At 47.2% G+C, this 27,023-nt stretch overlaps 1 protein-coding gene across 2 annotated transcripts in view; it reads left to right on the top strand.

Annotated features, from left to right (window-relative positions):
- The window catches only part of mapk8b (mitogen-activated protein kinase 8b), an 85,394-nt gene that overhangs the window by 33,163 nt on the left and 25,208 nt on the right, over positions 1-27,023 (top strand). For both annotated transcript variants that reach the window (XM_079491981.1, XM_079491982.1), the window contains exons 2-5: positions 5,814-5,950; positions 10,708-10,837; positions 13,305-13,363; positions 21,271-21,409. In XM_079491981.1, the coding sequence (XP_079348107.1) occupies positions 5,823-5,950; positions 10,708-10,837; positions 13,305-13,363; positions 21,271-21,409 (456 nt within the window). In that variant the 5' untranslated portion in view covers positions 5,814-5,822. The remainder of the gene's footprint in view (positions 1-5,813; positions 5,951-10,707; positions 10,838-13,304; positions 13,364-21,270; positions 21,410-27,023) is intronic.

Raw genomic sequence — 27,023 nt, 5'->3', positions numbered from 1 at the left:
CGGGTGCAGAACGATGTGGTTCTGGAGGTGTAGGTCTCGGGTGCAGAACGATGTGGTTCTGGAGGTGTAGGTCTCAGGTGCAGAACGATGTGGTTCTGGAGGTGTAGGTCTCAGGTGCAGAACGATGTGGTTCTGGAGGTGTAGGTCTCGGGTGCAGAACGATGTGGTTCTGGAGGTGTAGGTCTCAGGTGCAGAACGATGTGGTTCTGGAGGTGTAGGTCTCAGGTGCAGAACGATGTGGTTCTGGAGGTGCAGAACGATGTGGTTCTGGAGGTGTAGGTCTCAGGTGCAGAACGATGTGGTTCTGGAGGTGTAGGTCTCGGGTGCAGAACGATGTGGTTCTGGAGGTGTAGGTCTCAGGTGCAGAACCATGTGGTTCTGGAGGTGTAGGTCTCAGGTGCAGAACGATGTGGTTCTGGAGGTGTAGGTCTCAGGTGCAGAACGATGTGGTTCTGGAGGTGTAGGTCTCGGGTGCAGAACCATGTGGTTCTGGAGGTGTAGGTCTCGGGTGCAGAACGATGTGGTTCTGGAGGTGTAGGTCTCAGGTGCAGAACGATGTGGTTCTGGAGGTGTAGGTCTCGGGTGCAGAACGATGTGGTTCTGGAGGTGTAGGTCTCAGGTGCAGAACCATGTGGTTCTGGGGGTGTAGGTCTCGGGTGCAGAACGATGTGGTTCTGGAGGTGTAGGTCTCGGGTGCAGAACGATGTGGTTCTGGAGGTGTAGGTCTCGGGTGCAGAACGATGTGGTTCTGGAGGTGTAGGTCTCGGGTGCAGAACGATGTGGTTCTGGAGGTGTAGGTCTCGGGTGCAGAACGATGTGGTTCTGGAGGTGTAGGTCTCGGGTGCAGAACGATGTGGTTCTGGGGGTGTAGGTCTCGGGTGCAGAACGATGTGGTTCTGGAGGTGTAGGTCTCAGGTGCAGAACGATGTGGTTCTGGAGGTGTAGGTCTCGGGTGCAGAACGATGTGGTTCTGGAGGTGTAGGTCTCAGGTGCAGAACGATGTGGTTCTGGAGGTGTAGGTCTCAGGTGCAGAACGATGTGGTTCTGGTGGTGTAGGTCTCAGGTGCAGAACGATGTGGTTCTGGAGGTGTAGGTCTCGGGTGCAGAACGATGTGGTTCTGGAGGTGTAGGTCTCAGGTGCAGAACGATGTGGTTCTGGAGGTGTAGGTCTCGGGTGCAGAACGATGTGGTTCTGGGGGTGTAGGTCTCAGAACGATGTGGTTCTGGAGGTGTAGGTCTCGGGTGCAGAACGATGTGGTTCTGGAGGTGTAGGTCTCAGGTGCAGAACGATGTGGTTCTGGAGGTGTAGGTCTCAGGTGCAGAACGATGTGGTTCTGGAGGTGTAGGTCTCAGGTGCAGAACGATGTGGTTCTGGAGGTGTAGGTCTCGGGTGCAGAACGATGTGGTTCTGGAGGTGTAGGTCTCGGGTGCAGAACGATGTGGTTCTGGAGGTGTAGGTCTCAGGTGCAGAACGATGTGGTTCTGGGGGTGTAGGTCTCGGGTGCAGAACGATGTGGTTCTGGAGGTGTAGGTCTCGGGTGCAGAACGATGTGGTTCTGGAGGTGTAGGTCTCAGGTGCAGAACCATGTGGTTCTGGAGGTGTAGGTCTCAGGTGCAGAACGATGTGGTTCTGGAGGTGTAGGTCTCAGGTGCAGAACGATGTGGTTCTGGAGGTGTAGGTCTCAGGTGCAGAACGATGTGGTTCTGGAGGTGTAGGTCTCGGGTGCAGAACGATGTGGTTCTGGAGGTGTAGGTCTCGGGTGCAGAACGATGTGGTTCTGGAGGTGTAGGTCTCAGGTGCAGAACGATGTGGTTCTGGAGGTGTAGGTCTCGGGTGCAGAACGATGTGGTTCTGGAGGTGTAGGTCTCAGGTGTAGAACGATGTGGTTCTGGAGGTGTAGGTCTCAGGTGCAGAACCATGTGGTTCTGGAGGTGTAGGTCTCAGGTGTAGAACGATGTGGTTCTGGAGGTGTAGGTCTCAGGTGCAGAACGATGTGGTTCTGGAGGTGTAGGTCTCAGGTGCAGAACCATGTGGTTCTGGAGGTGTAGGTCTCAGGTGCAGAACGATGTGGTTCTGGGGGTGTAGGTCTCAGGTGCAGAACGGTGTGGTTCTGGAGGTGTAGGTCTCAGGTGCAGAACGGTGTGGTTCTGGAGGTGTAGGTCTCGGGTGCAGAACGATGTGGTTCTGGAGGTGTAGGTCTCGGGTGCAGAACGATGTGGTTCTGGAGGTGTAGGTCTCGGGTGCAGAACGATGTGGTTCTGGAGGTGTAGGTCTCGGGTGCAGAACGATGTGGTTCTGGAGGTGTAGGTCTCAGGTGCAGAACGAACCGGGCCACAGGCAGAGGAGTGAATATTCAAGTGGTTTTAATTCTCCAAAAACGCACACTGTGAAATAACTTGGAACAACTAGGACATAACTAGGACTTGGAATAACTATGAATTAAAACCCATTTTGGGTGGGAACCCCTTTTGGTGTTTTAAGCATTATGTTATGCTTTTGCTATTGAAAAATAGCAGATCTACAAGCTCATAGCGCGGCACCGAGTGTTGCGCTATGAGCTTGTAGATCTGCTATTTTTGAAAAATCGTGAAAATGTGGCACGAATCTTTGAATATTTATTCCTTCAGAGAGAACATTTTTAACTCCTATCTTTGCTTCTGGGGGGTCAGAACACAGGTGGCTAGGGTTACACTAATGCAGGGAGGTGAGACAAGGCAGGTGACAGAAAACAGGGCAGACAGGAAATCACAGAACACTACTACAAAATAAGGTACAGAACACAAATAATAGCCCCAAAACACAGACAAAGTCCAAGGGCAGAGGAGCATATTGTGACAGTATGTATATATTCATACACCCCCCCCCCCCAACACATATATGAAGCGGTTTAGCCATAAATCATGGGAGTTAACATTGGTCCGGTTGGTCCAACGCCTCCGTCACCCCCAGCACCAGGATCTTGGCACACGGCCCCCCCATTTACCTCCAGTCAAAGTAGGATTTTCAATGCCTCGTATTGTATCTCTGAATCTACGAGCGCTGTCCATGGTTTTTCGGATGCATCCGAGGTTCGGATGTCATTTGTGATTTAGTACCACATCGCTCCTGACATGTTAACCTTTCTGTAATCAGAACTTATTCCAGTACCTGGAATAACATTGTAAATGAGGTGATTTAGCACATTAAGGGGCGACTCACACCTTTAAAACATTGATGCATGCTTGTTGTATGAATGTTGTAAGTGTCATGGCCGCCCCAATGCATTTCCAATGGAAGTCACATGGTTTGATACAACATTTTGGACTACAAGCTGTTGTATGGCTTTCGGCTGTGTTTCGACTGCCCCCCTCCCCCTCATACAACACAAATGTTGTGTCAAACCATGTGACTCCCATTGGAAATGCATTGCGAGCTTGCATCAGCTATACATCTCCTACAACAAGCATACATCAATCTGTTGCGACCGTGTGAGTCGCCCCTTAGTGCGTTACTGTTACTGTGTTCCTGCTCTCTGGAACAACCTTCCTGCTGACCTGAGATCATTGAGATGTTCCTTCTCTCTGGAACAATTAACCTTCCAGATGACCTGAGATCTGCTCCAACGTGTCTTTTAAAACGTCTTCTTATTCTCTCAGGCCTGTAGCCTAGTTCGTGTGTGTGCCTCTGTGTGTACGAGTGCGTGCATACTGCATACATTGCGTGTGCGTGCGTGCGTGCGTGCGTGTGTTGCATTGCAGTATCGTGTGTGTGTGTGTGTGTGTGTGTGTGTGTGTGTGCGTGTGTGCGTGTGCGCGTGCACGTTATGGCAGTGGTGCAGAATGCTGTGTTATGAGAATCGGAATACGTGGATAGATTTTTAAATGCTTTATTTTATGTCGGCACAGGAATCACCCTGTGCCTTAATCCATTTTGGGCGGGAACCCCTTTTGGTGTTAGCATTATGTTATGCTTTAGCTATTGAAAAATAGCAGATCTACAAGCTCATAGCCCTACGAGCTTGTAGGTCTGCTATTTTTGAAAAACGACTGACATAGAAACATAGCTTTTTCAGAAAACTGTCAGGATGTAGAAGACATTTTTAGAATCTGATCTCAGGTCAAAATGGGTTAAGGCTTAAGCTCTCTGCGTCCAGGGGTCCCTGTGGGGTTCCAGGGGTCCCTGTGCCTTAAGGCTTAAGCTCTCTGCGTCCAGGGGTCCCTGTGGGGGTTCCAGGGGTCCCTGTGGGGGTTCCAGGTGATCCCCAGCCAAATTGGTCCCGAATCAATAATGGGCATCAAAATCAGTTCAACCACTTGTCTGGTATTTGAACAATAGCCATTCTATAGGTGTACCCTGCAGGTCAAAAATGGTAAAGGGTGCATTTATATAGCGCCTTTATCCAAGGCGCTTTACATAGATTGTTCATTACATTCACCCATTCACACACACATTCATACACCGATGGCTGCGGAAACCATGCAAGGCACCAACCTGCAAATCAGGAGCAATTAGGGGTCCAGAGTCTTGCTCAAGGACACTTCGACACTAACTCTGGGGGAGCCCACAGGGTTTGAACTGGCAACCTTGCGGTTACCATCCAGCCACTCTACTCCTGAGCCACCGCCGCCCCAAAGTACACCTTTGTGATGTCACTGATCTCATGACCCCAAGTTCTCCGGTCCAGACCCTCCAGTTCGAGGCTCAATTAGATTTTTATGTCGGCCTGTTTCATGGTGTTTTTCTTTTTCTTCTGTGAACGTGTGTGTGTTATTTGTATGCAGCTGTGACTCTGTCTCCAAGACACATGTCTCCTTAGGGAGACAAATAAAGACAAGAGGAAAAAAATAGTCTGCAACAGCGGTATGAAAACTCAGCTCCACTGGTTTATTTGATTCAACCAGTGGAGCTGAGTTTTCATATCAGTGTTGCGGACTCTATTTTTTCCTCTTGTACTGCCTTTTGTCCAGCACCTGGGCTAGAGTGGAGGTGCATGCTCTATTACCTTTGTTAAACAAATAAAGACAACCTTGAAGGACTTTTTTTTAAAAAAGATTCCCACACAACTCTAAGGTATTATTAATGACATACAGTTCAATGTTGAAAATTTGTGTTATTCTCCTTTTTAAGCAATAAAACGCCACACTGTTGTAAGTGTGAACGGAAGGTGAAAGAAAGGTGAAAAGATGATTCTCTCTCTCTCTCTCTGCGCCCTCTGTCTCCCCTCCCCCCTCCGTTCATCTTCAGGTCTTCTTGACATCTGGGAACACTGTGGATGTCCAGAACATATTCTTGTACAATGTTTCATTGTGTTTTACATACAGGTAGAGGCCTCGTATAATAAGCCCCTTGGGCTTTTGGCCTAGCACTTTACCCTTCTTATATTTGTTTGTTCACTATATTGTTTTTATACTGTGCTGAATAAATAAATACTAAATCAGAGATTCAAATAGGGTGCATTTTGTATATAGTTAAGAGACGCAATAAAACAACGACCTCTGCATCCACGGGATGCACTACTGGACTACTGTACTGTTTTTTTTATTCTAGTTTATTTTGCTAGCTTTAGTTATAATAATCATTTCTTCTTCTGTTTTCTACATGAATATAACCAGATTATAACCATATAAAATGAAATGGGAGTTAAATGCTGCAATTTGTAAAAATATGACTCCTATAACGTTGTCGTTGAAGTGGGACTCATAAAATGTCCCTGGGTCTCATTTCTAAAAGACCACCCCTGCATCCCGGGACTCATTACATTGAAACCCTATTTACATCACTGCTAAATACTAAAACAATACTTCTCTTCTTCTTCTCCTCCTCCTGGCTGCAGGCCTTCACTATGAACAGGAACCGCCGCGGTGGGGAGAAGGAGTTCTACAGCCTAGACGTGGGCGACTCCACCTTCGTCGTCCTGAAGCGCTACCAGAACCTGAGGCCCATCGGCTCGGGAGCACAGGGCATCGTCTGGTGAGTTGGGCTGCAACTATTGTTTCACTTAACCCATTCTGGACGGGAAGCATTATGTTATGCTTTAGCTATTGAAAAATAGCAGATCTACAAGCTCGTAGCGCAGCACCGAGTGCCGCGCTACCAGCTTAGTAGGTCTGCTATTTTTGAAAAATCGTGAAAATGTGGCGCAAATCTTTGAATATATATTCTTTCAGAGCGAATGTTTTTAACTCAAATCTTTGCTTCTGGAGGGTCCCTGGAACATCATATTTTCAGATGGGGGTCGGCGGCCAAATACATATATTTTTTGGGGTCCATGACGATGAAATATTGAGCACCACTGATATAGAATCATAGGTATTTCAGAAAACTGTCAGGATTTGGAAGACAAGACGCAAGGCCTAAATGGGTTAACAGTTGTCCATCCATCCATCTTCAACCGCTTATCTGTAGTCGGGTCACGGGGGCAACAGCTCCACCTCTCTGGTGGATTTCCCTCTCCAGAGCAACATTAGTGACTTCCTCCTGGGGGATCCCGAGACGTTCCAAGGCCAGTGAGTCGATGTAATCCCTCCATCTGCGCCTTGGTCTGTCCCGGGGGTCTCCTCCCAGTGGGACGTACCTCGAGGACCTCCCTAGGGAGACGCCGAACCACCTAAGCTAATCATCACTTTTTTTAAACGTTGAGCATTAATTAGCTTAGAGAGCAAGATTACTGCATGTGAAATTAATGAAAGGAACACGTTATTCTGACCAGTTCCTTTCCCCTCCATCAGGCTCCCTGGCTGGCCAGGGTGAGGTAGTTTAGAGACCAGGATTACTGCATGTTTTGTCAGGGTATCTACCCTAGGGGACACGGGGAGAAGGGCCCTTTAGCCAACCCCGCCTCTGGTATGGGCACTAAATGACGCAGAGGAGGGAACACACCCCCAGCACCCCCAGCGGGAATTGAACACTTCTAGCTGTGAGGCGACAGCACTACCGACTGTGCCACCATCCGTGCCCCCTTTTTCTTTAACTTTTTGCCCCACTTCTCACTAATGGAGTCGGTGTCATTCTCCTGGATAGTGTGAGTCGGTGGTCTGGAGCAACATTTCAGCAACATTTCATTTTAATGATGTTCGTGGTGGAGAAGGGCTGCCTCACAACTACACGTGTGGAGGAGGCAAACATGGCCAAGGTGTGTGGGCACTGGGGGTGCTGTTTAGTTGAGACCCGACACCAGATTCTACAAATCATGACAGTTTTTCGGGAAAAAAACCCATGTTGTCGGTGGTGCTCAAACTATGTCATGTCAAGGATCCCCAGTTATTCAGATGGGCCCGCCGAGCCCCATCTGAATATATGCTGTTCCAGGAACCTCCAAAAGCAAATATTTGAGTTGAACACATTCGCCGTTAAAGAATATATATATATATTCAAAGATTTGCGCCACATTTTCAGCTTGTAATAATGAAATAATAATAATAATGAATTGCATTTTTATAGCGCTTTTCCAAGTGCTCAAAGCGCTTTACAATGGTTAATTCATTCATACATTGGGAGGTGAAGCGGCGAACAGTCAACGCCAGCGTCCTCACTTCCCACATTCACACACCAATGGTGGCGAGCTGATCTCACAGCGACCAACTCATTGGAGGCAATGTAGGGTTCAGTGTCTTGCCCAAGGACACTTCGACATGTGGACAGGAGGAGCCGGGATTCGAACCGCCGACCCAGGTATCATTGGACAACCTGCTCTACCTCCTGAGCCACAGACGCCCCACAGCGCTGCTTGTAGCTGCGAGCTTGTAGATCTGCAGCTAAAGTTTAAAATAATGCTTAAAGTGGTTTAAAGTTAAGGCGATACAGACGTGTTTCCATGCATTCGTGTTTTAACCCATTCTGGACTGGAACGTCGGGAACCCCTTTTAGTTTTTAGTTAGACTTTAGCTATTTTTTTTAAATTGTGAAAATGTGCCGCAAATCTTTGAATATGTATTGTATTCTTTCAACGTTTTTAACTCAAATCTTTGCTTCTGGGGTGTCCCTGGAACAACATATTTTCAGATGGGGGTTGGCGGCCAATTACATATAATTCTGGGGGTCCTTGACATGAAAATGTTCGAGAACGAACTACACGCGTGGAGGCAAACATGGCCAAGGTGTGTGGGGGACTGAGGGTGCTATTTTGGTTAACCCGTTGAGACCTGACACCAGATTCTACAAATCATGACAGTTTTCTGAAAAACCCATGTTTCTATGTCAGTGGTGCTCAAACTATTTCATGTCAATGATCCCCACCAATTATATGTATTTGGCCGCCGAGCCAAATCTGAAAATATGTTGTTCCAGGAACCTCCCAAAGCAAACATTTGAGTTAAAAACATTCACGTGAAAGAATATATATATATATATATATATATATATATATATATATATATATATATAGCCACATTTTCAGGCTAAACGGCTAAAGTTTAAAATAATGCTTAAAGTGGTTAAAAGCTAAGGCGATACCTGATGTGTTTCCAGGCCTTAGTGTTTTAAACCAGGGGGAGTGTCTGTAGCATACAGAACATTATGACTGCAGGGCCAGTGCGTCGCTCTGAGATATACGGTCTTGTCTGCCAGCAACATCTGCTGCCTGGACATCAATCTGTTCCACCTGGAGACATCATGCAGCATGGGCCCTCCTGCAGGGCTGTGTCACCTGCCTTGAAAAGCCCTCCTGACGTCTGGGACGATGGACAATGGATTCTGATTTTATTTTTATTTAACCGATTTAGACGTGAGGATGATTCTACAAATGTCTTCTAAATCCTGACAGTTCTCTGAAAAACCGGTTTCGATGTCAGTGGTGCTCAAACATTTTCATGTCAAGGACCCCCAAGAATTATCTGTATTTGGCCGCCGACCCCCATCTGAAAATATGTTGTTCCAGGGCAAAGATTTCTAGATATTCCGAAGATTTGCGCCACATTTAAACAATGTTTTTTTAAATAGCAGATCTACAAGCTCGTAGCGCGGCACTCGGATCTGCTATTTTCTTTTTTTTTTTAAAGATATTTTTTTGCGGCTCACGCCTTTTATTGGTTTTTGAAGGGACAGACAGTAGGCTGACAGGAAACGGGAGAGAGATGGGGGAAGACATGCAGTAAAGGCCGTGTCGGGCTCGGGAGTCGAACCCGCGGCACACTGCGACTGGATTACCAGTCTGGTGCCCAGACGGTTACGCCACCGCCTGGGCGATCTGCTATTTTCTATCTAACATAATGCTTAAAACACCAAAAGGGGTTCCCGCCTAGAATGGGTTAAGCTTTATTTAACCAGTAGAAACCACATTGAGACTGAAGTCTCTTTTACACAGTGTGAACTGGTCAAGAGAAGAGGCTAAATAAGTGACACAGCTCTGCCAGTAACAATAAATACAAGACAATAACAGGACAAACATACAACGCTCATAAATCCAGAACCCACTTCTGAAGAAGATCATAAATACAGAACCCACTACTGAAGAAGATCATAAATCCAGAACCCACTACCGAAGAAGATCATAAATACAGAACCCACTACCGAAGAAGATCAAAGGGAGAACAGGAACGTCTAGTAACGCGACCAATAAAGGCTAATATATAAAAACTAAGCAACACAATTAGCTAATAAACTAAAAAAGCAAGAGAACCAACATTTGCTATACGTGAAAGCAGGAGCAATGTTTGGGAAGTGTGCCCATGGCAATCCTTTTAAAACTCACTATGGGAGTCACATATCACAGGGGTGTCTGTGGCTCAGGAGGTAGAGCAGGTTGTCCAATGATCCATGGGTCGGCGGTTCAAATCCCGGCACCTCCTGTCTACATGTCGAAGTGTCCTTGGGCAAGACACTGAACCCTACATTGCCTCCAATGAGTTGGTCGGTGTGAGCTCGCCACCATTGGTGTGTGAATGTGGGAAGTGAGGACGCTGGCGTTGACTGTTCACCGCTTCACCTCCAAATGTATGAATGAATGAACCATTGTAAAGCGATTTGAGCACTCGGAAAAGCGCTATACAAATGCAATCTTTTATTATTATTACTATTATTATTACATAAGCCAGCTTGAGTCTGGTCTGTAGGTCATTCCAAGACCATGGAATGAGCAGGAGGAGCTGCTGTCGAAGCCAGAAGCTGCCAATGTGCTTTCTGAAGTTTCCAATCTATGAAATCGACTCGATGTCAGACAAGACCGTATTTCGAAGAGAGGCCTATTCATAGTCCAGTTTTAGGTGATAAGGTGACCACTGAAACGGTGGTTAGTAACACAACAGAGAGATGTGTTTGGGCGAGCGGTGAGTCTCTTGCCACCGCGGCGTGATGTCGTCTTGTAGTTTTCGGTGGTCGCCTTATCACCTAAACCTCCAGGGCCTTTAGTACTTACTATCCCTGCAATGTTCTGGCTGCAGACACTACACAGTTTCCACTTGTTTAACCAAAATCTAGTAACTCTAATCTTAGTGACTTCCTCCTGGGGGATCCCGAGGCGTTCCAAGGCCAGTGAGTCGATGTAATCCCTCCCATCTGCGCCTTGGTCTGTCCCGGGGGGGTCTCCTCCCAGGGGGGACGTGATCCTTGGTCTGCCCCCCGGGGGTCTCCTCCCAGTGGGACATGATCCTTGGTCTGTCCCGCGGGGTCTCCTCCCAGTGGGACATGCCTCGAGGACCTCCCTAGGGAGACCCACGGAACCACCTAAGCTAATCATCACCTAATCATCAAGTTAAATGTGTAATGGTGACCTGTTTGTTTCTCCTCTGCAGCTCATCATACGACCACAACCTGGAGAGGAATGTCGCCATCAAGAAGCTCAGCCGTCCCTTCCAGAACCAGACGCACGCCAAGCGGGCGTACAGAGAGCTGGTGCTCATGAAGTGTGTCAACCACAAAAACGTAAGACAAACGCACACACATGCGCGGCTTGCGCGCTCTCTGCTACTGTTCATAAATAGCATAACAGAAATAGGTTTGGAGGTGGAGTGGCTATTTCTATCTTTTCTAAAAAATTGAGAAACCGTCAATAGCTACACTTGAATCAGAGATGGAATCATCAAGGTGGGTCTCAGAAATAGCAATGATGTTATCTCTGACAATACGCTCTGCATCCTGATACCTAATAACGCAGACTGCATACATTCACATGAGCTAAAACCAGGCCCTCATGCAGGCCCAGTTTAATGCAGGGCATATCAGTGTTGGATGTAGTCATAGCAATAGAGTCAGAACATACAATTAAAAACACTCAACATACTCGATCTAAAAGAGCCAGGGGGTCACCTCTGAGACAGTTCGTTTATGTACGGTTTATCGACTGACAAAGCCACTTTGTGATCCAGGGCCCTGTTTTCCTAGCCTGGTAAAACCACTCCCCCTGCTGGACAACATTTGCATTCTGCCAGAAGGGAGAGTCTGGTGTCTCTCGGGCAGAGACGATGTACTCCGGACCAATTCTGTCCGGAGCGATATGTGGCTGTATGCGGCCGCTAGAGGAGTGATATGCGGCTGTATGCGGCCGCTAGAGGAGCGATATGTGGCTGTATGCGGCCGCTAGAGGAGCGATATACGGTCGTATGCGGCCGCTAGAGGAGCGATATGTGGCTGTATGCGGCCGCTAGAGGAGCGATATACGGCCGTATGCGGCCGCTAGAGGAGCGATATGTGGCTGTATGCGGCCGCTAGAGGAGCGATATACGGCCGTATGCGGCCGCTAGAGGAGCGATATGTGGCTGTATGCGGCCGCTAGAGGAGTGATATGCAGTCGTATGCGGCCGTTAGAGGAGCGATATGCAGCCGTATGCGGCCGCTAGAGGAGCGATATGCAGCCGTATGCGGCCGCTAGAGGAGTGATATGCGGCTGTATGCGGCCGTTAGAGGCGGGATCAACGTGAGACTGATGGCATATTGAAGCTGTGCCACAGCACAATGTAAACCCAACCTAACTTAATATTGAAGCGCTGCCACAGCACAATGTAAACACAACCTAACTTAATATTGAAGCGCTGCCACAGCACAATGTAAACACAACCTAACAACACTACAACTCCAAATTATTATGGAGATTTTTGTCCCGCTGCTTCCGGTTCTGCTTGAGAGAGCTCAGATGCAGGCAGGAGGAACTCAATACTGCCACCATCTGGCAGAGTCAGGTTACTGTTTTCCCTCATGATAGGAAACAGTTTTTTTCTCCTGTCATTGATCTCCATAGGGAAATGGTCATTTAACCAGTTCCTTACGACGGCTCTTCACCAATTCATTATGCTTGTAGTGCTCAAAGCCAGCTATTATTGGTCTGGTTGTTCCTTCTACAGCCTAGGTCTGCCCAGTCTGTGAACCCTAGAGAAGGTTATGTCCCTAAACTACCTCAGGGGAGAGTTTGAGGGTGTTGGACATAAATTCCCTTACAGTTGTTTCAGGCTCAACTTTAAGGGCCTTACAAACGGGGAGCGAGGAACGCACACGTTGTTGCCTGGATCAACGACAGGTCTGCTACAGGTCTGGATCAACGACAGGTCTGCTACAGGTCTGGATCAACAACAGGTCTGCTACAGGTCTGCTACAGGTCTGGATCAACGACAGGTCTGCTACAGGTCTGCTACAGGTCTGCTTAAAAATAACTTAACTTAAAAAAAAAAGCTTTAAAAGGAAAAACTTTAAAAAAAAAAAAAACTTAAAAAGAAAAAACTTTAAAAGGAAAAACTTTTAATTTTACTTTTAAAATTACGTAATTTATTCTAATTGTTGTTTTTGCAATTTACGAGCTGCGTTCGCTTCCCGCGTTCGCGCGTCTTACTTGTTTTATAATGTTGCATTATGTTGAGTGACAGGGCATTTGAAGCCGTTTTTGAAGTTACCTGCTTTCATGGTTACTGTATGAAGTTACCTGCTTTCATGGTTACTGTATGAAGTTACCTGCTTTCATGGTTACTGTATGAAGTTACCTGCTTTCATGGTTACTGTATGAAGTTACCTGCTTTCATGGTTACTGTATGAAGTTACCTGCTTTCATGGTTACTGTATGAAGTTACCTGCTTTCATGGTTACTGTATGAAGTGGTGGATTCATGGTTTCATGGTTACTGTATGAAGTGGTGGATTATTCATCCTAACACAGGATGGTGTGCTCCTAATCCGCGGAGCGTCGTGACTCGTGAGCATCTCGCTCTGCTATTTCCAACGTCGGACACCGCCGTGCGACGGAGAAGGAGGCTTAAGCATAACAATCTAAATGTCACCGTGACATTTCACTGTTTTCACATGCTGAAGGCCACGGATATTATTCATTATCACTCCCTCCCCCTCTCTGCATCCCATAATAACAATGATTTGTGCGGTTTGTTGTTTTCTTTTTTTTCTTTGTGCAGATCATCGGCCTATTAAATGTATTCTCGCCACAGAAGACGTTGGAGGACTTTCAAGACGTGTGAGTATTTCTCTTGCTTTGCACTACAGATTACTTTCAGGTTGGGGACTCGGCTTGTAGAACAACGTGTGTGTGTGTGTGTGTGTGTGCGCGACATGTACTCATATTATGTCACTATGCAGACACAGGGGTCAGTGGCCCTCCTTTATGAAACGAGCGTGCAACATAAAACATCGTGATGGACCTTTTTAAACGCAAGGCTTAGCGTTTATGGATCTGTTAACGTGACGTGAGCAAACTGAGCATAGCTACGATCAGGTTCAAGGTTGTTCTGTATTGGTACACATTGTGTGCAGGACAGGTTCATAAGAGTAAACGTTGTTTTTATTTAGTTTGTCTTATCCTTCAGACACAATGCAGCAGCATAGATAGCATAACATACAAAACGGCAACAAAAAACACAGCAAACAAAGAGATATTGTAACAAAAACCATCCCATGGATGCACCTGGGACGTATCCTCAGTGATGTATCCCAAGGTCATCACCTGGGACGTATCCTCAGTGATGTATCCCAAGGTCATCACCTGGGACGTATCCTCAGTGATGTATCCCAAGGTCATCACCTGGGACGTATCCTCAGTGATGTATCCCAAGGTCATCACCTGGGACGTATCCTCAGTGATGTATCCCAAGGTCATCACCTGGGACGTATCCTCAGTGATGTATCCCAAGGTCATCACCTGGGACGTATCCTCAGTGATGTATCCCAAGGTCATCACCTGGGACGTATCCTCAGTGATGTATCCCAAGGTCATCACCTGGGACGTATCCTCAGTGATGTATCCCTAGGTCATCACCTGGGACGTGTCCTCAGTGATGTATCCCGAGGTCATCACCTGGGACGTATCCTCAGTGATGTATCCCAAAGTCAGGGAGGGGGGGGCGTGGCATAGAATGTGATGATTTGATTGGCTGATGTATGATGTCACCGCTCACCGTATGATAAGAGCGCCCCTCACTCCTCATGAGTTTGATTTTTCTTTTTATTATAATATTTATTTTTTGAGAGGCGCTAGCCCATACAACGCCTGGCTTTGTGCGTTAGGCCTGTGACGTCACGTGTGTGGCTAAGTCTATGGAGTTTGTGTGACGGATATTCTTCTGTACATCAAAGCCAATGGCAAATGACGTAAGTGGGTGACCTCATCATTATAAATGATCATAATGACAAATTGACCTGCATTGAATCCAAGGCTTCATGGGGGGTGTAATTGATCTCGAACGGAGATAAATCCCCTTGCACTAGTGAGGACCAAATGTCCCCACAAGTATAGCAGAATATGACACACAGACCATTTCCCTGGTATCACCAGATCAGAGTAAAAGGGTGCAGATCAATTCACACAGCAAATTCTCTGTGTGAATTGGTATCGTTAAGGCGTGCATGGCAACAGTTTGTGTTGCGTGTGATTTCACACCAGAAGATGTATAAGATGATGCACCGTGTTGAAAATGACTGTAGACGTCGAGAGAGAGAAGAGAGCCAGACAGACAGACAGACAGACAGACAGACAGGGCGATGTTGTCTTGGACCGTTTCCAAAGCAGGAGGACCAAAGCGAGCCGAACATGCTGCTGTAGCAGTGAGGAACGAACTGTATTCCTTTGGAGGCGTCTATGATCAATTGACCTACATGGACCTACATGAACAGATGGATGTCCATGTCTTCAACACAGTGTCTTTATGCTGGAAGAAGTTACCTCCAGTGAGTCCTGGAAGAGGAGACGGTCTCCTTGAGGTTCCATCCATGCGCTACGGCCACACAGCTGTGCTGGTAGAAGATACAGTCTACATCTGGGGAGGTGTTCCTTACTGCAATGAGCTTTATGCATTTGATGTGGACGCCCACGTGTGGTTCAAACCCAGCAGGGTTTCTGGCACTGTTCCAGCGGCGAGGAGGAACCACTCAGCCTGTGTGTTGGAGAAGGTCATGTTTGTCCATGGAGGACACACCCAGCTGACTGGAGGCACTAATGACATGTACAAGTTAGACACCAGCACATTGGTCTGGTCTTTAGTTAACACCAGAGGAACTCCACCTCCTGTATCAATCAATCATTCTGCTACCATCATCGGGACAAAGATGTTTGTATTTGGGAGCTGGGGATATAGCATCAGAGTGTTTGACACAGAGACCGACATCTGGCTGAGCACAAATTCTGCACATCCTCTTCCAAGAGCACGCTGGCGTAATTCAGCCTTTACCTACAATGGAGAGCTGTACATATTTGGAGGCCTCTGTAATGACCAGAACGTCAGTGATTTGTGGAAATTCAGTCCAGAGACCTTCTCCTGGAGGAAGGTTAAGCCCAAAGGGAAAGGCCCGGGTCCAATGCATGGTATGGTATGTTGCAGGGTGGGAGATCTTATCATCCTCTTTGGAGGATGCAATTGGGAATGCACACCCACTGGGAAGCTGTATATCTTAGACTTGAGTTCTAGTCTTAAGACTTTATGTAAGCTAGCAGTTATTCAGTACGACCTGGATCAGTCCGAACTACCACACAACATCAGGTGGGAACTGGTCACTAAAAGAAGGAAAACCAGTAAACATTGAGTCAACTACACCAGACTGACTCCATGTGACCACCAGTATATGACATCACTCATGTACAGCATGACATCACCACTATGACGCCAGCCATCTCCGTATTTGGGCGTAAGGTTTTCAGCCCAAGTCAAGGTTGTAATGTTCTGCGTGTTCTTTCAACTTAACTATGCTCAATAAAATAAATACTGCCTGGGCTGTGGCTCAGCGGTCCAGGCACCTTGGCTGGTAATCCAGTCTGGCAGTGAGTGTGCCGCGGGTTCGACTCCCGATCCCGACGGCCTTTACTGCATGTCTGCCCCCCATCTCTCTCCCCATTTCCTGTCAGCCTACTGTCTGTCCCTCCACGAAAAAATATGATCAAGATGATCATAAATAATATATTTCGTATCGTCTTTGTTCGTGAACAAAAATGACCATAGATTTTAGCAGAGTCTTTATTTTGTGAACTACATTTTCGTCTAGTCTTTATTAGTCAACGAAATTACATAATAATTTAGTCCCAGTTATTGTTTATACACGTGTTTTTTGTCTAGTCTAGTCTAGTTTTCGTCTGGTGAAAAATGGGCGTTGACGAACACATTTCGTTTTCGTTTTCGTAGACGAAAACAACACTGCCTGGGACGTATCCTCAGTGATGTATCCTGAGGTCACCACATGGGACGTATCCTCAGTGATGTATCCCAAGGTCATCACCTGGGACGTATCCTCAGTGATGTATCCCAAGGTCATCACCTGGGACGTATCATCAGTGATGTATCCCTAGGTCATCACCTGGGACGTATCCTCAGTGATGTATCCCAAGGTCATCACCTGGGACGTATCCTCAGTGATGTATCCCAAGGTCATCACCTGGGACGTATCCTCAGTGATGTATCCCAAGGTCATCACCTGGGACGTATCCTCAGTGATGTATCCCAAGGTCATCACCTGGGACGTATCATCAGTGATGTATCCCTAGGTCATCACCTGGGACGTATCCTCAGTGATGTATCCCGAGGTCATCACCTGGGACGTATCCTCAGTGATGTATCCCAAGGTCATCACCTGGGACGTATCCTCAGTGATGTATCCCAAGGTCATCACCTGGGACGTATCCTCAGTGATGTATCCCAAGGTCATCACCTGGGACGTATCCTCAGTGATGTATCCCAAGGTCATCACCTGGGACGTATCCTCAGTGATGTATCCCAAGGTCATCACCTGGGACCTATCCTCAGTGATGTATCCCGAGGTCATCACCTGGGACCTATCCTCAGTGATGTATCCCGAGGTCATCACCTGGGACGTATCCTCAGTGATGTATCCCAAGGTCATCACCTGGGACGTATCCTCAGTGATGTATCCCAAGGTCATCACCTGGGACGTATCCTCAGTGATGTATCCAAAGGTCATCACCTGGGACGTATCCTCAGTGATGTATCCCAAGGTCATCACCTGGGACGTATCCTCAGTGATGTATCCCAAGGTCATCACCTGGGACCTATCCTCAGTGATGTATCCCGAGGTCATCACCTGGGACCTATCCTCAGTGATGTATCCCGAGGTCATCACCTGGGACGTATCCTCAGTGATGTATCCCGAGGTCATCACCTGGGACGTATCCTCAGTGATGTATCCCGAGGTCATCACCTGGGACGTATCCTCAGTGATGTATCCCAAGGTCATCACCTGGGACGTATCCTCAGTGATGTATCCCAAGGTCATCACCTGGAACGTATCCTCAGTGATGTATCCCAAAGTCAGGGAGGGGGGGGGCGTGGCATAGAATGTGATGATTTGATTGGCTGATGTATGATGTCACCGCTCACCGTATGATAAGAGCGCCCCTCACTCCTCATGAGTGTGATTTTTCTTTTTATTATAATATTTATTTTTTGAGAGGCGCTAGCCCATACAACGCCTGGCTTTGTGCGTTAGGCCTGTGACGTCACGTGTGTGGCTAAGTCTATGGAGTTTGTGTGACGGATATTCTTCTGTACATCAAAGCCAATGGCAAATGACGTAAGTGGGTGACCTCATCATTATAAATGATCATAATGACAAATCGAGGAGACGGTCTCCTCGAGGTTCCATCCATGCGCTACGGCCACACAGCTGTTCTGGTAGAAGATACAGTCTACATCTGGGGAGGTGTTCCTTACTGCAATGAGCTTTATGCATTTGATGTGGACGCCCACGTGTGGTTCAAACCCAGCAGGGTTTCTGGCACTGTTCCAGCGGCGAGGAGGCGCCACTCAGCCTGTGTCTTGGAGAAGGTCATGTTTATCCATGGAGGACACACCCAGCTGACTGTAGGCACTAATGACATGTACAAGTTAGACACCAGCACATTGGTCTGGTCTTTAGTTAACACCAGAGGAACTCCACCTCCTGTATCAATCAATCATTCTGCTACCATCATCGGGACAAAGATGTTTGTATTTGGGAGCTGGGGATATAGCATCAGAGTGTTTGACACAGAGACCGACATCTGGCTGAGCACAAATTCTGCACATCCTCTTCCAAGAGCACGCTGGCGTCATTCAGCCTTTACCTACAATGGAGAGCTGTACATATTTGGAGGCCTCTGTAAATGACCAGAACGTCAGTGATTTGTGGAAATTCAGTCCAGAGACCTTCTCCTGGAGGAAGGTTAAGCCCAAAGGGAAAGGCCCGGGTCCAATGCATGGTATGGTATGTTGCAGGGTGGGAGATCTTATCATCCTCTTTGGAGGATGCACACCCACTGGGAAGCTGTATATCTTAGACTTGAGTTCTAGTCTTAAGACTTTATGTAAGCTAGCAGTTATTCAGTACGACCTGGATCAGTCCGAACTACCACACAACATCAGGTGGGAACTGGTCACTAAAAGAAGGAAAACCAGTAAACATTGAGTCAACTACACCAGACTGACTCCATGTGACCACCAGTATATGACATCACTCATGTACAGCATGACATCACCACTATGACGCCAGCCATCTCCGTATTTGGGCGTAAGGTTTTCAGCCCAAGTCAAGGTTGTAATGTTCTGCGTGTTCTTTCAACTTAACTATGCTCAATAAAATAAATACTGCCTGGGCCGTGGCTCAGCGGTTCAGGCACCTTGGCTGGTAATCCAGTCTGGCAGTGAGTGTGCCGCGGGTTCGACTCACGATGGCCTTTACTGCATGTCTGCCCCCCATCTCTCTCCCCATTTCCTGTCAGCCTACTGTCTGTCCCTCCATAAAAAATATAAAATAAAAGCGAAACCCACAAAAAAAAACATACAAAAAAATAAAAATAATACTTTAATTTGGACTTGATTGCACTTGAATAGAGTGCCAGAGAGAGTGTGTGTGTGTGTGTCCACAATTATAACTACAACGAGCCTGCAATAGCGCGTTGTCGGCAAGCGACGACGCGGCAGCCCGAAGTGTGTGTGTGTGTGTGTGTGTGTGTGTGTGTGTGTGTGTGTGTGTGTGTGTGTGTGTGTGTGTGTGTGTGTGTGTGTGTGTGTGTGTGTGTGTGTGTGTGTGTGTGTGTGTGTGTGTGTGTGTGTGTGTGTGTGTGTGTGTGTGTGTGTGTGTGTGTGTGTGTGTGTGTGTGTGTGTGTGTGTGTGTGTGGGTACCTGGTGATTTTTTTTAATCCTTTATCTACCCAGGGTAGTAGCTGAGCACAAGTGCTCATTTTCAGCAACGCCCAACGTAATGGAGCTGGTGTGTGTGTGTGTGTTGAACTGCAGGTACCTGGTGATGGAGCTGATGTGTGTGTGTGTGTGTTGAACTGCAGGTACCTGGTGATGGAGCTGATGTGTGTGTGTGTTGAACTGCAGGTACCTGGTGATGGAGCTGATGTGTGTGTGTGTGTGTGTTGAACTGCAGGTACCTGGTGATGGAGCTGATGTGTGTGTGTGTGTGTTGAACTGCAGGTACCTGGTGATGGAGCTGATGTGTGTGTGTGTGTTGAACTGCAGGTACCTGGTGATGGAGCTGATGTGTGTGTGTGTGTTGAACTGCAGGTACCTGGTGATGGAGCTGGTGTGTGTGTGTGTGTGTGTGTTGAACTGCAGGTACCTGGTGATGGAGCTGATGTGTGTGTGTGTTGAACTGCAGGTACCTGGTGATGGAGCTGATGTGTGTGTGTGTTGAACTGCAGGTACCTGGTGATGGAGCTGATGTGTGTGTGTGTTGAACTGCAGGTACCTGGTGATGGAGCTGGTGTGTGTGTGTGTGTTGAACTGCAGGTACCTGGTGATGGAGCTGGTGTGTGTGTGTGTGTGTTGAACTGCAGGTACCTGGTGATGGAGCTGATGTGTGTGTGTGTGTGTGTTGAACTGCAGGTACCTGGTGATGGAGCTGATGTGTGTGTGTGTGTGTGTGTGTTGAACTGCAGGTACCTGGTGATGGAGCTGATGTGTGTGTGTGTGTGTGTGTGTGTTGAACTGCAGGTACCTGGTGATGGAGCTGATGTGTGTGTGTGTGTGTGTTGAACTGCAGGTACCTGGTGATGGAGCTGATGTGTGTGTGTTGAACTGCAGGTACCTGGTGATGGAGCTGATGTGTGTGTGTGTGTGTGTGTGTTGAACTGCAGGTACCTGGTGATGGAGCTGATGTGTGTGTGTGTGTGTGTGTGTTGAACTGCAGGTACCTGGTGATGGAGCTGATGTGTGTGTGTGTTGAACTGCAGGTACCTGGTGATGGAGCTGATGTGTGTGTGTGTGTGTGTGTGTTGAACTGCAGGTACCTGGTGATGGAGCTGGTGTGTGTGTGTGTGTGTGTGTTGAACTGCAGGTACCTGGTGATGGAGCTGATGTGTGTGTGTGTGTGTGTTGAACTGCAGGTACCTGGTGATGGAGCTGATATGTGTGTGTGTGTGTGTTGAACTGCAGGTACCTGGTGATGGAGCTGATGTGTGTGTGTGTTGAACTGCAGGTACCTGGTGATGGAGCTGATGTGTGTGTGTGTGTGTGTTGAACTGCAGGTACCTGGTGATGGAGCGTGTGTGTGTGTTGAACTGCAGGTACCTGGTGATGGAGCTGATGTGTGTGTGTGTTGAACTGCAGGTACCTGGTGATGGAGCTGATGTGTGTGTGTGTGTGTGTTGAACTGCAGGTACCTGGTGATGGAGCTGATGTGTGTGTGTGTGTGTGTGTTGAACTGCAGGTACCTGGTGATGGAGCTGATGTGTGTGTGTGTGTTGAACTGCAGGTACCTGGTGATGGAGCTGATGTGTGTGTGTGTTGAACTGCAGGTACCTGGTGATGGAGCTGGTGTGTGTGTGTGTGTGTGTGTTGAACTGCAGGTACCTGGTGATGGAGCTGGTGTGTGTGTGTGTGTTGAACTGCAGGTACCTGGTGATGGAGCTGATGTGTGTGTGTGTGTGTGAACTGCAGGTACCTGGTGATGGAGCTGATGGATGCCAACCTGTGTCAGGTCATCCAGATGGAGCTGGACCACGAGCGTCTGTCCTACCTGCTCTACCAGATGCTGTGTGGCATCAAACATCTGCACGCTGCCGGGATCATACACAGAGTGAGACATGAACGCACGCAACGCACGCACGCACGCACACCCCAACCCCCTAAATGACCAGACTCTGGGGGCACACGTCCTAGCGCATTTTCATTGATATAGAAAAATATTCAGATTTTTTTTCTTTTTAGTTGGCCTCCAAGGCCACCATACTCCTTGCTCTTCGCGCACGCGCGTTGTCGTTCACTTCCCTGTTTACGGATCAGAAAGAAAGGCTCGGCGTGCGTAATCTAAGGAGCTCTCCGTGGCTTTGACCAGATGGATATACTAAGCTCTTAATTTCTGACTTCAACATGCCTCTTGTTCAAAATATGAAGCGAGCGATCATCAGCGACTTATATCGTAATATCGAGTAAAAGCAGTCATATCTTCCCGGCACCCCGAGCTTCTATTTTGAAAGAAATCCCGGTGCTGATTGTGTTAAGGTTGGCGAACATGCGTTAAGGTTGGCAAACATGCGTTAAGGTTGGCGAACATGCGTTAAGGTTGGCGAACATGCGCTGCTCTGTGCTTGCGGTTATGGCTAGGTTAGGGTTTGAGGTAGGTTGTCGTTGTCGGACCAATGACTGGTCGGAACTTAGTACTGCACCCTTTCTTAGTCCACTTCCTCCCGGGTGCTTCTGCGTTTATTCCCACTAACAACAACAACACCGCTGTTTCGAATTGCAGCCGTCCGTATAGGTGCCCCTTGAGAGCGGTTTTGAAGGACTCAAGGGATTCACATGTCTTAATGACTGTTGGTAGGGCGTTCCACATTTTGGTGGCATAGGAGCGAAATAAAATTTGTCCCTTGTTTGTGCCGAATCTGGGTTGCACATGGTCTGTTGAACTCCCTCTGGTGTTGTGGGTTGTGTTCAGGGCAGTATAGTGAGACGGATTCTTCTTTTATCAGGATCTGTCTTGGAAGAGATTACTACGTACCTAATCCTAACGTGAATCTTATCCTTACTCACTGAACTACCGTTGAACCATAATAACACGACCGTTTCTCTTAGGAGGACCAGGAAAAATGTCCTCAAGGATGCTCTCTCAAATTCTGCCACACTCGGGGGACATTTATCCCTCACAAGCATAATACAAGTGCACACACGGGCACACGCATGCACGCACACGCGCACACACACCCCCACACACACACACACACACACACACACACACTATTTCATAACAAGGACCTCAAGAATTATATGTAATTGGCTGCCGACCCCCACTCTCAAAATATGTTGTTCCAGGGACCCCCCAGAAGCAAAGATGTTGAGTTAAAAAACGTTCACTGTGAAAGAATCAAAGATTTGCGGCCACATTTTCACGATTTTTCAAAATTAGAAGATCTACAAGCTCGTAGCGTGGCTTGGTGGTGGTTGCCGCGCTGCGAGCTTGTAGATCTGCTTATTTCCCAAAACAGATAAAGTTTAAAATAATGGTTTTAAAGTGGGTTAAAATCTATGATGCGACACTGATGCGTCCCTCAGGTTTAACCCATTTAGGCCTGACGAAATTTCGAAAGGTCGAAATTTAAAAAATATCTTCTGAATCCTGACAGTTTTCTGAAATACCCATGTTTCTATATCGGTGGTGCTCAATATTTCATGTCAAGGACCCCCAAAAATATATGTAATTGGCCGCCGACCCCCATCTGAAAATATGTTGTTCCAGGAACCCCCCAAGAAGCAAAGATTTGAGTTAAAAACTGAAAAAGAATATATTCAAACATTTGGGCCACATTTTCACGATTTTTCAAAAATAGCAGACCTACAAGCTTGTAGATTTGCTATTTTTCAATAGCTAAAGGGGTTCCCGTTCTGAATGGATTAAAACGGGCTAACGGAGCCAGAGAGAGAGAGTGGTGTAACAGTGATCGCTCTCCCTTTGCTTGACCGAGCAGAACTAACGCCAGCCATAGGCAGAGGGACTGGCGGAGCCTCACACGCGATGCCTGCCCCCTCTCAACGTGAAGCGCACACACGCACGTACGCACAGACAGACAGACACACGCACACACACGCACGTACGCATAGACAGACAGACAGACACACGCACGCACACACATGCACGTACGCATAGACAGACAGACGCACGCACGCACACACAGACGCACACACAGACGCAAGCACGCACGCACGCACACACGCACGTACGCACAGACAGACAGACAGACAGACAGACAGACGCACGCACGCACGCACGCACACACGCGTACGCACACACAGACGCACGAGCGCACACACACACACACCAAAGACATCGGGCACACTCTGCCTCACATGTCCTGTCTAGTGTCTCACAACGGGACCGCGTCGGCGCCTTCGTAACGCCGCAGTCCAGTGGTGGGAAAAAGTACGTTTACTCGAGTAAAGTAGGTATTTGTTGTATTATACTTGAGTATTTCCAACACTTTGACTTCTACTCCACTACATCTCTGACTTCTACTCCACTACATCTGACTTCTACTCCACTACATCTCTGACTTCTACTCCACTACATCTCTGACTTCTACTCCACTACATCTCTGACTTCTACTCCACTACATCTCTGATCCAACACTTTGACTTCTACTACATCTCTGATCCAACACTTTGACTTCTACTACATCTCTGATCCAACACTTTGACTTCTACTACATCTCTGATCCAACACTTTGTCTTCTACTACATCTCTGATCCAACACTTTGACTTCTACTACATCTCTGATCCAACACTTTGACTTCTACTACATCTCTGATCCAACACTTTGACTTCTACTACATCTCTGATCCAACACTTTGTCTTCTACTACATCTCTGATCCAACACTTTGACTTCTACTACATCTCTGATCCAACACTTTGACTTCTACTACATCTCTGATCCAACACTTTGACTTCTACTACATCTCTGATCCAACACTTTGACTTCTACTCCACTACATCTCTGATCCAACACTTTGACTTCTACTACATCTCTGATCCAACACTTTGACTTCTACTCCACTACATCTCTGATCCAACACTTTGACTTCTACTACATCTCTGATCCAACACTTTGACTTCTACTACATCTCTGATCCAACACTTTGACTTCTACTACATCTCTGATCCAACACTTTGACTTCTACTCCACTACATCTCTGACTTCTACTCCACTACATCTCTGACTTCTACTCCACTGCATCTCTGATCCAACACTTTAACTTCTACTCCACTACATCTCTGACTTCTACTCCACTGCATCTCTGATCCAACACTTTAACTTCTACTCCACTACATCTCTGACTTCTACTCCACTACGTCTCTGATCCAACACTTTGACTTCTACTCCACTACATCTCTGACTTCTACTCCACTACATCTCTGATCCAACACTTTGACTTCTACTCCACTACATCTCTGACTTCTACTCCACTACATCTCTGATCCAACACTTTGACTTCTACTACATCTCTGATCCAACACTTTGACTTCTACTACATCTCTGATCCAACACTTTGACTTCTACTACATCTCTGATCCAACACTTTGACTTCTACTACATCTCTGATCCAACACTTTGACTTCTACTACATCTCTGATCCAACACTTTGACTTCTACTACATCTCTGATCCAACACTTTGACTTCTACTCCACTACATCTCTGACTTCTACTCCACCAAATCTCTGATCCAACACTTTGACTTCTACTCCACTACATCTCTGATGCCAAAACGCGACGATGCGCGTTTTTCATCGCTAGAAATGCCAAAACGCGACGATGCACGTTTTTCATCGCTAGAAATGCCAAAACGCGACGATGCACGTTTTTCATCGTTAGAAATGCCAAAACGCGACGATGCACGTTTTTCATCACTAGAAATGCCAAAACGCGACGATGCGCGTTTTTCATCGCTAGAAAACGCGGAAAAAGTCCCAAAAGTCCCGTTGGGGAAAAAGTCCCAAAACTCCCGTCATGGTACCCAGGTCTTCTCATGCCAGCCACTGGGTCTTGTCCCCTCTAAGTTAATCAACATTACTTTCTTCACCCAATCGTTTTCTTCCTTCCTTACTACGTGTCCATACCATCGCAGTCTGCCTCTCCTCACCACATCCACTATGGCCTCCACTCCCATCCTCAGCTCTGCACTGGTCTGTCTGTCCCTCAGTGACACACCACACATCCATCTGATCGTCCTCATCTCTGCTCTGTTAAGCTTCTCTTCATGCTCCACCTTCAGGGCCCATGTCTCACTTCAATACGTCATGCAACTTCTGACGCAGGCAGAGTACACTTGCCCTTTCATCTTCTGGGATGGGGCCTTGGATGTTAAAAATGGCATGAGTTCCCTGAACTTATTCCAACCACTTTGCACCCTTGTGGTCACTGCTAGCTCCGTTGAAGAGCCACTGTGCCGACCGCCGAGTTGAAACGGTGTAATCGCTTGTCGTAGTGTTCAAAAATATTCCAAAGTGGCAATCACAACAACAGAGCGGAGAAGGAACGCGCGCAATGTGCAGCACCTCCACCAATATAATCAATGTGCAGCACCTCCACCAATATAATCAATGTGCAGCACCTCCACCAATATAATCAATGTGCAGCACCTCCACCAATATAATCAATGTGCAGCACCTCCACCATTATAATCAATGTGCAGCACCTCCACCATTATAATCAATGTGCAGCACCTCCACCATTATAATCAATGTGCAGCACCTCCACCAATATAATCAATGTGCAGCACCTCCACCATTATAATCAATGTGCAGCACCTCCACCAATATAATCAATGTGCAGCACCTCCACCATTATAATCAATGTGCAGCACCTCCACCATTATAATCAATGTGCAGCACCTCCACCATTATAATCAATGTGCAGCACCTCCACCATTATAATCAATGTGCAGCACCTCCACCATTATAATCAATGTGCAGCACCTCCACCATTATAATCAATGTGCAGCACCTCCACCATTATAATCAATGTGCAGCACCTCCACCATTATAATCAATGTGCAGCACCTCCACCAATATAATCAATGTGCAGCACCTCCACCATTATAATCAATGTGCAGCACCTCCACCAATATAATCAATGTGCAGCACCTCCACCATTATAATCAATGTGCAGCACCTCCACCATTATAATCAATGTGCAGCACCTCCACCATTATAATCAATGTGCAGCACCTCCACCATTATAATCAATGTGCAGCACCTCCACCATTATAATCAATGTGCAGCACCTCCACCAATATAATCAATGTGCAGCACCTCCACCATTATAATCAATGTGCAGCACCTCCACCATTATAATCAATGTGCAGCACCTCCACCATTATAATCAATGTGCAGCACCTCCACCAATATAATCAATGTGCAGCACCTCCACCAATATAATCAATGTGCAGCACCTCCACCAATATAATCAATGTGCAGCACCTCCACCAATATAATCAATGTGCAGCACCTCCACCATTATAATCAATGTGCAGCACCTCCACCATTATAATCAATGTGCAGCACCTCCACCATTATAATCAATGTGCAGCACCTCCACCATTATAATCAATGTGCAGCACCTCCACCATTATAATCAATGTGCAGCACCTCCACCATTCTAATCAATGCGCAGCACCTCCACCATTATAATCCATTGGACT

Source organism: Electrona antarctica, assembly GCF_951216825.1.
Source record: "Electrona antarctica genome assembly, chromosome: 22".
NCBI lineage: Eukaryota > Metazoa > Chordata > Actinopteri > Myctophiformes > Myctophidae > Electrona > Electrona antarctica.
This window is presented reverse-complemented; position numbering and strand designations above follow the sequence as displayed.